Source organism: Mustela nigripes, chromosome 14, assembly GCF_022355385.1.
Source record: "Mustela nigripes isolate SB6536 chromosome 14, MUSNIG.SB6536, whole genome shotgun sequence".
Taxonomy (NCBI): domain Eukaryota; kingdom Metazoa; phylum Chordata; class Mammalia; order Carnivora; family Mustelidae; genus Mustela; species Mustela nigripes.
The window spans coordinates 34,206,930-34,224,070 of record NC_081570.1 but is presented as its reverse complement, the minus strand read 5'-3'; the positions used below and the strand labels follow the sequence as shown (position 1 = coordinate 34,224,070).

The following is a 17,141-nucleotide window of genomic DNA, read 5'->3' as shown; positions in this document are numbered from 1 at the left end:
ACTGCCTTTCTACGAGGCCTGGGCTGCTGGGTCTGCCACCCTTGTGTTTACCTCTGTCCTTGGTACTTGGTTCACCAGCTAGAGAAGTGCTGGCCAATTAGATAAGGACTTAAGTGGTAGTTGTGTCTGTCAGGTTTTCTCTTCCCCATCGTCCAGAACATCTCCCTTACAGCTTCCTCTGTTGGGTGTTCATGGGAATGGCAGGTGATTTGATTGGCTTCCTCATCTTGGGAAATGACCCATCAGCCTTGGGTCCACCAGGTGACCTGTCACCCAGAAGTCTGGTTAAAGGCCTGCTCCTCCCCCCATCATGAGGAAGCTGGGTAGGTCCCACGTGCTGGTTGCAGCTTGGAAGCTCTGGGTTTTCCGGAAGTACAGAGCTGTCTGTGCTTGTGTGTGCAGTCTGAGCTGGGTTCTAACCCCGCCACTGCCCTGCCCACTCAGTGGCCATCCCCCTTCAGGGCCCTGGCAGGTAGTGAATGGGTGGGCAGAGGCACCCTCGCAGCCATCGATGCCTCTTCCTTCCTCTTTGAAGGATCTGATGCTGCTGCCGATGAGGGCTACTTCATCTATTAAACCCAATACACTTGTCGCAGCTGCTAAGCCCCCGTAAGCCGCCGGGCGCCGTGTTTGTGATGGGACTGACAGTGCATGGAGGAGGCTGATTATACACGATTCCATTTCGCGGGCCCAGCAATGTAATTTCACAGGGCGATCAGCGTTTGCATGTAATAGCAGGCTGTGCTGAGGTGTCAGAATATTAAAGGCGCTAATGGCAAAGCTCCCTGTTACACAGGGGGCCACCCGCCGCGCCTACAGCAGGGCTGCGCGGCAGGCCCGTCGCAGATGGCTGGCCACTAAGCTAATGGGGCAGCAGCCAAGGCGGGCAGAGCCGCGAGAGAGAAGAGCCAGCCGGGAGCAGCTCGGCACCTGCTTCCCCGCGCATGGAAATTACAGCAGCCCAGGGGATGGGAAGTGTGTGTGCCTGTCTGGCACAGGGCTGCGGTGGGGTGGTTTGGTAGACCCAGCATCTTTCACCCCAGCTCCACCTGCCCCACTTTTTGGCCAGGAAGGCACAGCTGGGCAGGTGGGTCCTGGTGGCCAGGAGAGGGGCAGCTGGGGAAGTGGCACCCCAAGAATTTGGAACCAGTATGGAGAAGGGGCTTGGGCACAGGCTCTTGGTGAGAGCTCTTAAAACATTCTCCCACCCCTTGCTGACTGAGGTCAGGAAACTCCTAGGTCCTTGCAGGCTGGCAGGAGAGAAGGAGGGAGCAGGGAAAAGGAGCAGGCGGAAAAAAGAGGATGGACAAGTAATAGGGTCCCTTGATTGATGTCAGTGTTGCCATTGGAACACAGAGCTGGGAGGCAGCACCTGAAGATGGGGCTCTTTCTGTCCTCATGGGCTGCCCCAGCCACACCCAAGCCCTGGTCTGTGCTCTCACCAAGCCTGCTCCTGCCATTCTCCTTTGTCCTTGCTGTGTCTCCTGCCTGGAGTGCTGTCAAACCCCCGCCCAGCCCTCCACTACCACTCCCTCCAGGAAGTTTTCCTAGCTGCTTCCAACCCCACACAGGCCTGCTTCTCTCCAGTGCCCCTGTGGGCAGCCGCAGGGGATAGCCTCCCTGATTCTCCTGTTCTCCTGGTTCCGTAGGTCCCAGCCTTGACTTCTCAGCCAGAATCTCCGAGACACAACCCACATCACCTTGTCCTGAGTGGGGCTCCTGGGAAGGCTCTGCTCAGATTCACAGATGGATGTAATCTTGGGGAGGATGTCTGGAGGGAGTGGGGAGTGGAAGGATGCACCGAGTAACCCAAGGGAGAGTTTGGTTCCTGTGCGGTGTGCGCACTTGAGGGTCTATGTATCTGGCAGCGAGGGACTTTAGAAGTGAGTTCCTGGGGGTGGTGGGCATGTGGGTACAGGTGTAGAAGGGTAGCAGGTGTGAGGATCCAGACCACACAAGTAGGAACACAGATTGCTGAAGGACCCTGTGTTCTCTGAGTGGCTTTTGCATCTGCTGGCTGTGGCTGAGGGGTACCTCAGATGGCAGGAGTTGGAGGGAGCTTGTGAGACTGTGCCCTGGGACTGTGCCTGTGGGGGTTCCTTGAGGCTGGTGGTCACTTCTGAAGGTTCAGCTCTGCAGGGTGTGTGACAGTACCTGGGGGAGACATGGCCAGGGTTCTCAGCAGGGGCAGCAGGGGGAGAGCCCAGGCTGAAGGAGAGCAGTTTTAATTAACCGTTTTTAATATCATTTTGGACTTTGGCTGATATGTGAAGGCCCCGCTGGAAGCAGCATTTGTAAAAATTAAATCCCTCTTATTAGGAGCTTGGCAGACCCATGTGCACGTGCTGCCCCCTTCCTCCCGCCTGTGCCCTCCTGAGGAAGTACTGGATGAGGCCATGTCACGGCAGCAATTGGTTATCATGCCTTATCTGGGAGTATGAAACTGTGCGCGTGACACCCGTGGCCACGCTGGAGACGCCAATTCATCTCGCCCTCGCTCTGACAAGCTAGGCTGCCCTTCCTGAAAGGCATCCGTCAGGCGGGACTGGGGCCGCTGCCTCGCCTGTTACCTCTGCTTCCCTGCCTGGGTTTTCGGCTTGCCCTCGTCCAGCCAGGCTCAACCCGGTCCGCCACCCCCCTTCCACATGTCCCAGTCTAGGGGAGATCTTGGGGAGTCATAATTATTATAATAATCTAATCACGGTGACGCGTCGGGGCAAGCGTTATCTGAAGTGGTCTTCCCGCTGAGCTGCGATAAGACCCGGGGTGACGGGCAGATAACGGAGCTGCCCTGTCCCCAAGCCGCGAACAGAGCAGAGGGGCCTCCCCAGCCCGCTGCCCGCCCGCCGCTTTAAGCCGGGAAGCGGCAGCACCTGCTAATGCAAGTGTTTAATATTTGATGGGCTGGGATAAAGCAGGATCACCTTCGAATTGAATTGAGTGTCAGCCGAGAATCTATTACTGAAATTCGGGTGTGATTTGACAGCAAAGTAGACGATGTTATTCTTCACTAGTTACTGCAATCTTCTCCCCGACATCACTTAAATATTTTTTTCTTTGCTTGAGTAAACACACATTATCCTTCTTTTTTCCCCCTTCCTTCCCTTTTTCCTTTTTAGAGGGGGAAGAAAACCCATCCAGCTCGCCTTCTCCAGGCTGATAGGGTAGATTGTTATTTCTTTATTTGTCCTATTAAATGGAATTTCTGATCGTTTAATCCGGCCTTTGTAAGTGATTTTAAAGTACTTGAAAGCCGGCCCGCCACTGCTCTCTGGCCCGCTGCGCTCCAGCCATGGCCCTGACCAGGCTCAGCAGCTCATCCAACTGTGCACCACCCACCGGCTACTTCCCTCGCTGCCTGCCTTCCCCCAGCTCTGTCATGGCCACAAGCCAGTGTTCTCTCCCCTGCCCTTGAGCCTCACATTCAGCCCCTGATTTGGGGGTCCAGCTGTTGCCTGGAAAAGTGGGGAAGGGTTGGCTGGGACGTTGAATTGTGGCTGGTACCTCTGTGGTCAAGGAAAGCGGCTCCGGATGGCGCTCAGGTTGAAGGACTCTCAGAACCAGAGCTTGGTTCCTGCAGCTGGGAAGGAAGGGTACCAGCCCCTTGGCCTCAGCACGGACTCTGTGTCCAGCCTCCTGTCTTTGGTTTTTGACCCCGTGTTAGGCCCTCCTTGCTGTGAGGGAGTCTTTAGTGGGATGGGGACCTCCAGGCCGGGGCGTGGGTGGGGACACCGCAGTGCCTGTCTGAATGTGGCCGCAGTCCCCTTAGTTCGCCTCATGGTCTCTGCACTGAGGTTCTGGGAACTCCCCCAGGCTACACTCCTATTGACCATATCCCATATGCTTCCTGCCACTGGGAGCAGGGTAGCCTGGGGTTCCAGGACTTAAAAGGTGAGGGGATGGGTAATGTCTGAAGGCCAGCCAGCTACACTAGCCCCCTGGTAGAAGCCCAGGACTTCGCTAGCAGGTGGAGCAGGAATTCAGTTCACACTAGGCCACTTAATAACATTCTGACCCTTGCAATTCTCTTCTTTCTGGGCCTCAGTTTCCTCATCTGTGATGTCAAGTCTGTTGTGCCTGTAAGGGATTGTGAAAGAAAAGTGCCATCCCTCGTCCTGCCATGTACCGCCCCCACACCATGGAGGTTGGTGGCAGCCAGGTGGCGCGAGAGGGGATGGTGGGGGGGCAATGAAGTGCTAGGGGCCTGAGCAGATCGATGCCCCCAGCACTTCCTTCCCCAACCCCAGGAAAACAATTAAGTACAGATCGATGGGTGGCCGCTTTGAATATGCATAAGTGAGCACTTGACCTTCAGCAGAGATCTGTTCCCCCTACCACACACACATTCTGGTGTGCACGCACACAAACACACATACACACACACACTCTCTCTCTCTCTCTCTCTCTCTTCATGTGTTCCCCTCACAGCTGCTTGAGTCGACCAGGTGACCTTAGCCCTCCTCTGTTGAGTCCATGCATGGCATTCAGCCTTCTACAGCCTGGCCTGCCTCTCAGTCTAAAGCAAACAGACCAAGGGCAGGTGGTCAGCCCCCTCCTGCTTCAGTTTTCCTATACAGAGTGCAGTTTGCATATGTTGGTCTCCAAGTACTTCCTGACACCAGGCTTTGTGACCAGCAGTACTGTGGGGAGGGGCCCAGCACAGTGCTGGGTACCCTAGGAGGGTTATCTAACAGGGCTGCCTGGTGAAGGGGGTGCCCTGATGACATGATGGTCCTGAGAAGGAGGGTCTTAGTAAATGGGAGCTCTCTAGAGGAGCCTGGCAAGGGGGTATCTGTTGGGGGCTGGAGGTGTCTGATGGGGAGATGCCTAGGACAAAAGGACCCCTGAAAGAGGAAGGGATTTTCTGGTGGGGGCCCTGGTGGAAAGGGGACCTAGCGTAGAGACTCTCATGAAATGACATAATGAGAGTAAGCCCTTAGGGGGAAGATTTGGCTGGAGGGTGGAGGTGGTGAGTCCTGGGGGTCAGGGCCTCTGTTAACCATTCTTGCCTCCTGTCTTCCAGGCTTACAGCTTCGCCATGGGCTGCTGGCCCAAGAATGGACTTCTAGACATGAACAAGGGCCTCAGCCTTCAACACATAGGCCGGCCCCACAGCGGCATTGGTCAGTCCCTCCACATATACCCCCCTGGCAGCTCAGTCAGCCCCCTGCCCGCATGCCCCAGTCCCCTGGCACACAGAGGGGTTCTGTGGCTCATCGTGTGCTCTAATGGGGTGCTTTCCGTAGCTGGGGGGAGTGGGGAAGGAGGGTGGTGTACCGGAAAATGGAACCAGACCACTGGAAAAGATCTCTCAAAACACTGTTTAGGAGGAGATTGGGGTCTGGGCTTTGGGTGGGTCACAGGTGGCCTTGGATTCAGGGAAAGATGCCCCCAAACCTGCCTGCATCTCTGGTGGGTGATGTCCTCAGAGGGGTGGGCACATGTCAGCTTCCCCACCCCTGTGGAGCTAGAGGAGGCTGTTTAATATTGTTTCAAGTCTGTGGCTACTAAACTGGGCGATCAATGGGAGTTAAGGAGATGAATTATTTAAACCTCACCAGCTTTTAATTAGTCGGGGTCCTTCTGACCGATGGCTCCATCCACAGGGTATTGACTCCCCCGCAGGAGCAGCAGCCTCCATTGAGCGGTGCCTGGGTTGGGAGGGGCCACTTGGGGTACCAGGTGGGGGTGCATCCTCAGAGGGATCCCTGCTTGGAGGGGGCTGGAGTGGCTGTGGTTCTAGGCATTGGAGGCTCTGCTAACTTCGGATATATCAGTATTGGGCGGGGGTGCGAGTGAGTGTAATGATATATCTGGGTTGATTTTCCTGAGGGCATTGGTCTGTATATGGAAGCGACCATCAACCTGTATGTGTCTCCACCCGAAAGTGTGTCTGTTCATTTCTGTGTATCTGATTTTCTGTGTGTGAGCACACGTCATGCAAATGCTTTCAGGCGGGGTACTTGACAAGCACAGGCTTTTGTTCCTGTGGGGAGGAGCAGGGGCGGGGGGTGGTACTCCGGGGAAGTGGTATATTCATAACCTGTGTACCTGTAGGGAGCTATGGTGGCAGAGGCACCAGCAAGATACACCAAAAGGACCTAGTCACCTGTCACAAACTAGCCCTTCATCCTTTGCACGGAGATCACTGGTACCTAGTGGGTGCTGGGCATGCTGAGTGGAGACGCTTGTCCTCAAGGAGGTCATATCCTAGGATGAGATGGAGACTGAACTGGATACTAAGGGCTGTAATAGGAGCACCTAGGCTGTCCCAAGGGAGGATTCCCCTGTCTTCAGGGGCCAAAGTGACTTCTGCTAATTTATGTACATCTCACTGACTTCAGGGATGCCATGTATCATTCTTGTTGGGATACCCCAAGGCCCCTCTGGGGTCCAGGGTGGGGGGAAAGAGGAATCAGTCAACAGCTCTAAGGAATTAGGGGTACCCCAAGGCAGCTACTATTCCCTTCCATAGGAGTTATCTCATACAACCTGAAGGAGACCCCAAACCTAGCAAGGTCATATGTGTGGGAGCTCAGCAGGGAGTTTCCTAGAGAAGAAAGACTTCTGAGTCAGGAGACCCTTGCAGGATGATCAGGAGTCAGCACGCACTGCCAGTAGCTGAGTCTCGCTGCTATAGGGATCATGGGGCTGGGTCAGCCTTGAGCTAGGTGCCCTGTGTCTGCGGATGTGCCCCAGGGTGTGTTTGTAAGAGGAAGAGCTTCCTCCTCCCTCTCTGTTAGGACTCCTGAGGTGTTCCATCTCTAGGGAAGAAGGTTTTTCCATCTGGCTGGGCCACAGGAGGCAGCCCACGGTTACAAGTTACAAGTGGAACTAGAAGTATTTCTGGCTCTGCCACCCAGAGCCCTGTGACCTCAGACAAGGGACAGTGCCAGTGCCTCTCAGGGCTGTTGGGGAGGTTCTGTGAAGCTGCCTGTCTAAAGGGCTGTGCTGTGCCTGGGCCGGCACACAGTAGGTGCTCAAGCAGCTCCCCGCACCCCCTGTTGCCCTGCCAGCACCGTGGCCTCCCCAGGGCCTGTGGGGTTCCTTGCACTGGGTCTTTGTATCTCTGAGCACAGAGGGCTGCCCTGCCAGCTCCCAGCTGGCTCCGAGGTGTGGGTGAGGGTGTTTGGAGGGGAGGGAGGATGCAGGGCATTAATTGGGCTGGGAGAGGCGGGGAGGGGAGGCCTTGGTTTTGAGCAGTGAGGTTAATGGCCCTCGCGCCAAAGAGACAGCTTTAATGAGCTTCAGCTGGCGGTGCCCCGAGTTACTGTGCGTGCTAAAAGGGTCGCGCTGTAAGAGTTTGATGTGGACTGTTTCCCAGCCCTGGGGTCAAGGGTCAGCTCCTGTCACTGGCCACTCAGGCTGGTCCTCAGTGACATAGTGCTAATTAACTGCGTGAGGAGCTGCCAGCCTGAAGGGGGGAGTGGTATGCATATGGGGGGGGGGGGGGCATTGGTGATGGGGGCCAAGGGTTCCACAGATCCCACAGCTTAGCCATCTCTGGGATCCGCTTGGCTCTCCCATGATGCAATGTGGGGGTGGGTAGACAGTTTCTCTGTGTGCAAATCACTGATGATCCTAGGACCTACTTGAGCCTCTTTCTAAGGTATGGATGGCAGGGGCAGTTTGTGGGCCTACCTGGGTGGGCTGAGCGCCTGGTTTCGTGGTGCTGAGAGAGCAAGGGGCAGGTGTGCTAGAGGTTTGGGCGGCCAGCCCAGGGCTGGACGGTAGGCTATAGAAGGGGAGAGGGCGCGCTGGGATGAATGTGCATGGCTGAACTGTTTGCAGGGGAGCCGAGGGGCATCCTGGCAGAGCAGTGCCCTGGTCATAGTTGGGCTGCAATTTGAGCAGTCTGAGAGGTTTCACAGGGAGGACTAGCAAGAAGAAACTGCAGAGGGGGTGGTTTTGTAAGGTTCATGGAGGCGATGGTTAATTCAGAGCCAGCAGGAGCCGTGGGAATGGAGGCAGAAGACCCATCAGTGAATGTTTACCTTGCACCTGTTATATGTCTCAGGAGAGGTGGTGGAGCTCCAGGCAGACAGGGTTGTCAGGGGCTGTCAGCATGGCCTCTGAGTCAGGAGAGAGACATGTCCTTCTCGGTTGGTGGATTTGGCCTTGCGAGCCCCATGAACAGCGTGGTGTAGAGCGGGGTGTGGGTGAAGAGGGACCACATGTGGGGGACTGCTGACGCCTGGCAGTCCGCGGACTCCGTCTGCACCCTTGCTGTGGACCAAAGGCTTCAGGGCAGAGTGGCCTCCACAGGTGGCTTCGGAGCGCTGTGCAGTGCTTCTCGTGTTTCTGCAAAGGGTCAGCAAGTATTTGGGGGTGCTCTTTATTAACTAATGTAATTTTCACATCAGTTTTATGGAAGGCAGGCATTAGCATTCCCGTTTTATAGACTAGGAAGTTGAGGTCACAGCTGGTTGAATTGAAGAGCAGGGCTCAAACCCAGGTCCGTCTGAGTGCAGGTTCTGTGTTCTTACTGCTGTGCTGAACTAGGAGGCACCTTTTTGGTGTTGGGCTTTGTGCTACCAACAGAGACATGAGGAAGAATACAGGCTCACTTCCCTCATTTTCCTCAATCAGTGTGAACAGACAGGCCTTGACAAGGGACAAAGCCTTGTCAAGGAAGAAAGGAAAGGAGGCATTGCCACCCTTTCACGCCTGCTACAGTTGCCCTCAGAGCCAGAGCCCAGCAACTCTTGGCTTCTGACCTCTTTCTGGCTCTGACAGTTCTTACTCTGATTTGTTTGCTCTCCACCTCATTGACCAGGAAAATCCTGCCCGTTTTCCAGGGGCCACCTCTTCTGGGAATCTTGTCTGGACTTCCCAGTGTGCATGTACAAAATACATCCTTGGACCGCACTCACAGCTTGTCAGAGGTGATGTTCAGGCCCTCCATACTTGATATCTCTAACAGCAGGTCCCAAAAATCTGCACAGGAAACGTCAGTAAAAATCTCACCTGTTTTTGGGACATGGAGGCCCCACAGACTACTGATTTCAGCTGACTAGGAGAGTAACTGGAAACGTCCTGATGCCGACTGGGTGGTCCTGCCCTGTTCCTTAGCTCCTCTGCTCAGGGCCCGAGGAGGGTCCCTCTGAGGCTCATGGTAAGGAGGAGCAGCCAGACACCAAGTGCACTCTGAGGAGGTCGTTGCCCAGCGTGGTTCGGCAAAAAGAGCTGGGCTGGCAGGAGGCAAGGTGGGAACCTGGCCCCAGGGGGGCAGTACTGGCCTGTGGTCTCCCCTGAAGGAGTAGGGTGTCTATCAAGAGTCCAGTCAGAGCGCATTAGCTCTGTGACACGGATCTCATTAGCTCCCGTGAGAGGTGTCACTGCAGGAGAATCGTCGGCTCAGGGAGATGCTTGTACCAAAAGGAAGAAAGGACAGTGACAGCCTTTTCTCTGCCGCCTCTGCCGCCACGCTCCCTGGGCCGCCCGCCCTCCTCCTCGTGGGGGTGTGGGGGTGCTGGCTAATGAGCTCGTCTACAGTACAGCTTTGCTTTCCCCTCCTTGAAGTTCCCCAGGTCCCTCTGAAGACCTCAGGCCCGGGATTAGCACACACCAAACGCCAGCCCCCCTCTTGCCCAGCAGGGAGTTCCTTCTGATCACCCTGCTCTGCTGCCATCGGCAAGGGAAAGGAGGTGGGGCCAAGACAGAGCCACTGTGGCTGTCAGGGAGGGGGTTTTCACCCTTGGAAGGCTGAGGCCCCTCTTCCTCCCTTGACAGAGTGACCATGTTCACTTCTCTGCAGTGGGTTCTTTCTTTCCAGAGTTGCGGTCTTATCTTCCCCTCCCCCTTACCACTGACATCTATCCAGGCAGTGCCCCGTCCCTATGGGGCACCCTTCTCCCAAGGCACGGAAGAATGTGGGGACAGTGGCCGAGGGTTGAGCGGGTAGCATTTAGATCTGGCCTGATCTAAGGCTTTCTGGCTGAGGTTAGGGCCTTCAGAATCAGCTAAAAACCAGTCTGGGCTTTGGAAGACCTGAGGGTGGTGAGTATTGATATAAGGCCCCTGCAGACCTAATAGCCCTCTCCCTGGCTATCCCAGAGAGGCAGAAAGGTGCTGCTCAGGCCACCCCCGAGTCCCTCTACTTTGGCCGTCTTCAGGTTGGGTTTAGGAGGGGGCAGAGAGAGCTTGAGTATGTGCTTCCTTGGCTCCACCCTCAATCCCCACTTCGTCTGCTTGTTTCTGGTGTGGCCCAGAGAAAATGAGCCGCTGGGGGATGGGTGGCTATGGGAAGAGATAGCTCTCTAGGCATCGATGGGCTCCACTGGCCTGCCTGGAGGCAGTGTCCCCCTGGAGGGGTACTCCTTCCTTCCTGAGCTGGTGCCCTCAGAGCCCCGGGGAGTCTGAGGAATGGGTCCTTGCCAGACACCAGGCTCTGGTCTTCAGTAGCAACCACAGGTGGAAAAATGGCTGGACAGATGGACAAGTAGACTGCCGGATGGATGGGGGAAGGTTCTGGTATATGTGTGTATGTGTTGTGTGTGTGTGATGCACTGGGAAGTATAATCTTTGTTTCCCTACCTTCCTAGCCCCAGGCCCGGCCTGGCCTCCCCTTGTCTCTCTCTGTATCTCCTGTCAAACCGTCGCACACGTAAATGACAAAGAAATCAGAAAGACAGATCAATGCCGGCCAAATTAGCACTTGCAGATAGACTGTGCGGGGATGTCAGCGCCCTGACCCCCGGTGATCTTGCAGCCTCCGCTGCTGATATTATGCAAATTGCATCCATCTGGCAGGACCTGCGTGCTGGCGGCTCCTACTCAGAGGAGTAATGGGCTGGGGGTGGGCGGGAGTGTTGGAGCAAGAGTCGGTGGAGTGAGTGTGTGCATGTATGTGCATGTGTGAGCATGTGTTTGAGTGTGTGTGAGGGTGTGTGGTGCCCACTGAGCACTGGGCGGTGATGGAGTGATTGACAGGGCAGATAAGGGGCTGCATTGGATTCCTTTGGGCTGGGGGATTAGGAGCAGCCACAGATGGGAGATAACTGGACTTCATTTCAGTTTATTTTCCTCCTTATCCCCGCTCCCCACCTTCACTCCCCGAAAAACACAATCTCTCTAGTTTGTGTTTTCATCAATATTTGCAAGTCATTACCACTGGTTTAAGGTGAGAGACAATGTCAGGGCCCAGACCAGGCCAGCCCCTCCCCTGATTGCATCCAGGTCTGGTACCCTGGAAATGAGTGCCATGTGTAGCCAGACCGCCTTCATTCTGGTGGTGTTCACGGCATGCCTCCTCCCAGGCTCTCAATACTCCTGGGTGGGGCCACGCTTCATGGACCAGCCCCAGACCCACTTAGCTGACCTATTGTCCCCCAACAGTCCTTAAACTGGGCCCTGACCTTGCCACCTGAAGCCTCTGTGTGACATTCCTGCCCCAAGCATCCAGCATCCGGTGCTTCTGCCCCTGGTATTAGCCCCTTGCCCACAGTTCCTCCTTGACACCTTGTGACCAGGGCCCAGACCCCACCTGGGCACAGTGGGGCTTTGGCCTGTAGATGGGGCAACTTGATCTAAATCGCCTTCCAACACCAGTACGCCACATTTACTGAGCACCTGATGTAGTACAGAGGAGTTCCCAGCTGTCATCTTATTCACAAACCCTGTGAGCTAAGAGCTGTCCGCGCTAGCATATGTGAGCACACTGGAGCTCAGGAAGGTTCCCATTCACCCCAGGCAGCAGAGCAGGGATGTGGGAGAGCCGGAATTTAAGCATGTATCTAAGGCCAGAGCTCGAAACCACCAAGTTCAGTGGCTTCCCTGCTGTGGCAGCAGACCCAGACACTCCACACATCAGCATGCCTGGGCCTGTGGAAGGGAGCCACCCTTGTAGAGTGGGCAGACACGTTCCTTCTGCTCCCAGCCTCTGAACACAGACCCTGACCCAGACCAGAACCCCTGCCGGGCTGAACCAGACCAAAAGGGACAGGATTCAAACACATGCCGCCCTCAGGAGCAGTGTGTCTGAGACAGTCGGGCTGTAGCAAGAAGGACGCACAGAGGACAGAACGCACCCAGCGGCTGAGCCAGTTCCAGGATATGTCACCGCATGTGGCATCGAGGCCCCTGCAACTCAAGAAGAGGGGCTGAGCATCTCGGTCCAGGCAGCTGTGGTGGCGGAGGGTAGAGCTGTCCCAGGGGCCCCTCCAAAACTGGGTCCCCACTGTACCCTCCCACCAGGCAGGGTTGGAAGCCGAGAGTGCTGGGGACATGTCCGGGGACACGTGTGCAAGGGGAGCTTGTCCTAATGAGGAGAACATGGCTGCTAGTTAGGCGAGGGGCGGGCGGGGAGCCGCAGAGCTGATTGAAGGCAGGGGCAGGGGTCAGACAATTAGGCCCAGATCCGGCCGTTTGATGTGAGTTCTGAGGCCTCAAAGCCTCCCTTCAGCCCGCTCCCTCCACTCCCTCCTCTCCCTCCTCTTTTCTTTCTTCTTCTGCCCAAAGGCAGGAAGGATGGAAACGCTTACTCTCACTGTTACTATTATTAAACTCTGCGGCAGGCCAGCCAGACCCCAGGACTCCTGCCCACAGGGGGCACCCCAGGCCCCCAGGAGGCTTCTTGGGCCCCAGGGGGCATCTGGCCAGAGGCCAAGACCAACCTGAGGGCAGAGATGAGCTGAGCTCCCAGCACAGGGTAACCTTGTTCCCTTTCTTGCTTCTGAGGCAGGAATGAACAGGGCTGCCCAGTGGAGATTTGGGCCTAGGGCTGCTTTGACCATCACCTCCTGCAACCACCTAGTTCTTGTCTGTTCTGTCTGGGGTTTGAGGGTGAGGGTGTGGTTCATTCACACGCATGCCCCATCACACAAATAGTTGTCTGCAGCAGTCACACCAAAACCCCACTCTGCAAGGTAGAGCAACATAGAGCCACACAGCCCCACTGTACTGTCACACTCACACACCGAAGTAGAGTGTCTCTCCGACCCTCCGCCCATGTCATAGTCACACATACCATCACAGGGACCCTCACTTTCATCACACCCAAGGTCTTGCACAAAACCCCTGTCTCCTGCAGCATAGTCCTTGGAGCTGAGCAACCCCCCCCCAGAGTGTCTGGGAACAATAGTCAGATCCTGTGTCTGGGGTGGTTGGGAGCTGGGCCCTTCCAGTCCTCATCCTAGGAAATAAACCTAGAGAGCAGGTACTGACCCGAGAGTGGGAGGAAGCCAGATTGGGGGGGGGGGCAGTGGGGAGAGGGAGGGTGGGAGCAGAGATAAATGTTAGCTCATTTCTTCCGTAATTAGTTACTCCCTCATCCCCGCGTTGTAATTGTGAACAAGCTGTAATGTTTAATTAGTCTGTAAATGAAACCCCAATTTCATAATGGCCTGGCTGACAGGGCTAAGTGAGCAGGGGAGGAGGCAGCAGGGAGGTAATAGGAGGGGTCTGGGGGGAGTGTTGAGGGGGTTTCAGTGGGGAATGGCTTGCAGGATTACCTCCTCTTCAGCCCCAGCCTGGGTCTAGGGCTTGCCCTCCCCAACCCCCACCCGACACCAAGGTGCTCTCCTCCAGCCCTCCTTACAAGAGAAAAGAGGAGCAGGGAAGAGGCTGGCACCCTCCTTCCCCACTCCCTGTCTGCTCTCCCGTTCTCTGTGGGGTTACCACAGTCACAGCCAACCTATGTGCTTCTGGTTGGAGAAGCTGGCTCTGGGGCCCAGGCCTTGTGACTCCAGCAAGCACGATGCCGCCTCCCTCGGTCCAATTTTCTTCCTCCTCAGGTCAACCTCCTGAGAGGCCTTTGCCCCGCACCTGGACCTCAGGATCTGGTCCTCCACCTAAAGGAGGCAGTGTTGGCAGGGGATAGGCCCCTCCTTGTCCAGTCCTGCGGCTAGGCGGAATCCAGCACCTGTGCCAGGCTTGCACCCCAGCCAAGACCTTGCCCTCCGCGGGTCTCACCGCAGACTGTGAAAAGCTGGAGCTGCCGCAGGGGGGAGCCCCCGGCCCCACCGCCGGCTCATCGGTCTCCCTGTCTCCCCCACAACATCCTCACCGCCTGCACACGCCCCCGCCCCGCCTGCTGCAGCCATAAATCTCAATTTACGAGGGCGGCTCTGGTGGGGGAGGGAGGCAGTGCCGCTAATGACGGCTCCTCGGCCGGATTTTTCATGTTGCACAGTCATAAATTTTTAAGAACAGCATGGGCAGCACGTTAGCAAGTTATCGAGGCTGCCTCCGTGCTGGCTGCCTAGCTCCAAGAGATTGGAGAAGCAGGCAGGGTGGAGGCAGCATTTGGGGCAGGGGTGGGGCCCGGCAGCCGGACTGGTCTGCAGGCAAGGGTACTGTGGGGCCCAGCAGGCAAGCCAGCGTGAGCCTTTGCCCAGGGCCAGCTAGTTCTGCCTGAGCAGCCGGGAGCCAAGGACAGGCACAGGGTGGGAAGAGGCGCGTGGGCACACAGACCATGGCGTCGGGAGGTGCTGATGGATGCCTCTGCTCCAGGACTTGACACCATGATGTACAGGGAGCCTGGAGACATATGGATTTTCAAAGTGGCCACTTTGAATAGAATTACAAACCCTGACCATGTGCACAGTGAAACCTCTGCCCTGGCAGAGCTACATTTGGTTCAAAAATGAGGTGGGGCCATTTGGGGATCATTCTTGAGAACTAGGGTCCCTGGAGCCACCAAGGGATCCCTGGGGAAATGACCACAGAGGGGCAAACCTATGGATGTGCTGGGGCCTAGATCCTAGAAACAGGATGTCCTTGTTCTAGTCAAGACTCACCACTTCCAGGTTGTGTGGTCCTGGATATGTCATTCACCACTCTGGGCCTCTGTCTCTTCCTCTTTAAAATGGGGTTGATGGTGACTCCAACCTCCCAGGCTTACTATGAGGAGAAAGGAGGTAATGCATTTGAAAATACTGTAGACCACCCCACCCTCCCTGCCCACCGAGTACCAGTTAGCTCATTTGTCTATTTTAGATCTTTGTAAAAGTTCTGAGGAGAGTATCTGAGGGAAAGATCTTTGTGGGGAATTGTGGGGCTTTCATTCACTTCTGTTCAGTCATTCATTCAGAAGATGTTTGCTGAGGTCTTCTGGGGGCCCAGGCCAGTGCTGGCTTTCAGAGGTGAGGAAGGTTCCTTGCCGGGAGGTGATGTGAGCACTTGGGGCTGAGGCAGCTCAGGGTTCCCAGCCCTGTGCCTGGTCCCCACATAGAGTCAGTGGGCCAGGTCCAGCCTGGTCCTGCCACGGGCACACCTAAGCTTCAGGTTGCTGAGGAGCCCACAGAGGCCTTCACATAAGCCCCAGGTTGAATGCCCACCTGTGTTTCCTAATCGGTGCAATTGAGGAGTAATGATCATGACCATCTCAGAAGCCACAAGCAGAAGGTCAAGAAATCGGATGTTGCTCACATCAGCAAAGGTGGTGTGAGTGTGCATATCAGGTGTTCAGGATATGTCCATGGCCGTCCACCAGGAACAAATGCCGGTCGTGTAGGGAGAAGAGCATCCCCAAGCTGGGCCTTGTCGCCCAGTCCCCTGCCCCTTCTCAAGTCTCTCTCCTCATGCCCTCTGCACTCCAGCACAGGACCCTCCCCCATTTTCTGGAAACTGCCATTCCTTCTCTCACCTCAAGGCCTTCCCACATGGCTTTATGGTCCTTAGGAGCCCCCCAGTCCCATCCCTTGGCCTGATTAACTCCTGCCCATCCTTCAGAGAGCAGCTCAAAGTTTGCTTCCCCAGGGAAGCCTACCCTGACTCTTAGACTCGGTCAGGTCCTCCCCTGGGCACACCTGCTTACCACCCAGCACTTGACCTGCGCAGCCTTTCCTCACAATCCTAATTAATAGTCCTTTAACACCTCTCTCCTCAGCTGGATTGTAAGTTCCCTGAGGGCAGGAACTGACGCCTGTTTGTTCACCTTGTATCCCCAAAGGGTAAGCTTGTGTCTGGCTCGTGTAGGCAGATAGTAAATAAAATGTGTTGTTTTGAATGAAGTTCAGCTGAGGTGGCCGTGGCCCACCCCTGGGTGCCAGGGCAGGGGGAGGCGGCGAGGGCAGTGCCTGGAGCTGAGGTGCTTCCCATTAGTCCTCATGATTAATTCACAGCCACACTGTGATGGAGTGGGCTTGTCCCCAGTCAGCGCCTCCGCTGGGGCCCACCTGTTAGCGACAAACAAACAAAGGGGATAAATAATGCATTGGGAGCTGAGCCAGGCAAGGCGGCAGTATTGAAATTAATAGGGATTAGCTGAGCAGCTTGAGGATGAAATATTTACCAGGTGGGACTGGGCTTCAGGGAGGCAGCCCCCCTCACAGAGTCCCCAGGCAGAGCCAGGCCCTTCCCCAGGGCATCACTGCTAGGACTGGGGAGTCCCACCACTGATACTGCTGCCCCCAGATGTATCAGTTTGCTGGACAGACTTGTGGCCAGACTGCTGAGAGCTCAGGTCCCAGCCAGTGTCCTGGCCCAGCAGGTCTTGGGGAAATGAAGATACTAGGAAGGAGGGGAGGTGGGGAAGGGGCTCAGCCCCCAGCACTTTGGAAGCTGAGGACAAGGACCTTGACTCATTTTCAGGGCCCCGGCACGTCTAGGCTTCGGGCAACAGATGTCAGGGCTGTAATAGGTTTGCCTATGATTTTGCCTCCTAGCCTTCCCTCTTTCTTTTCTTCCAGTTCTTCCTTTTTTCCACTTAGCATGTGTTTACTGAGGGCCTCTGCACAGGTAACATTAGTGCCATCGGGTTTGTGATCTAGCAGGAGGTGACAGAGAAGGATCCCTAACACAAACATGAGGGCCCAGGTAAGACGCAAGAGGAAATGATAGCAAGGGGCGGGGCTTTCCAGCAGAAGGAGGGCATGCCGAGAAGCAAAAGAGCCTGAACTCCGGGATCCAGCAAGAGAGTGGGGAAGACGAGGCCCAAGGGGGAAGCTGGGCAGATCCCCAGAACTGTATAAAGAAGTCTGGGTGCTGTCCTGAGAGCAGTGAAGTGCTATTGGAGTGGTGGTGGTGATTTTAATGATTAACTCTTAAGCTTTTTACCTTGAACCAATTTTACTTGCAGAGAAATTTTCTATACATCTCTCACCAAGCTCGCAGCAGTTATCAGCACCCAGGAAACAAAAGTGGCTACTATATTGTGCCCTACACTGGAGGGCTTCCTTGGATTTCATCAGTGTCGCCAA

The 17,141-nt window shown here is 55.7% G+C and overlaps 1 protein-coding gene across 9 annotated transcripts in view; it reads left to right on the top strand.

The window, feature by feature from the left end:
• Positions 1-17,141, top strand: part of ERI3 (ERI1 exoribonuclease family member 3) — a 126,449-nt gene that overhangs the window by 95,803 nt on the left and 13,505 nt on the right. For 8 of the 9 annotated variants that reach the window (XM_059374510.1, XM_059374509.1, XM_059374507.1 and 5 more), the window contains one exon: positions 5,024-5,123. The exons of the other annotated variant lie outside the window; for it this stretch is intronic. In XM_059374510.1, the coding sequence (XP_059230493.1) occupies positions 5,024-5,123 (100 nt within the window). The remainder of the gene's footprint in view (positions 1-5,023; positions 5,124-17,141) is intronic. 9 annotated transcript variants of the gene reach the window in all.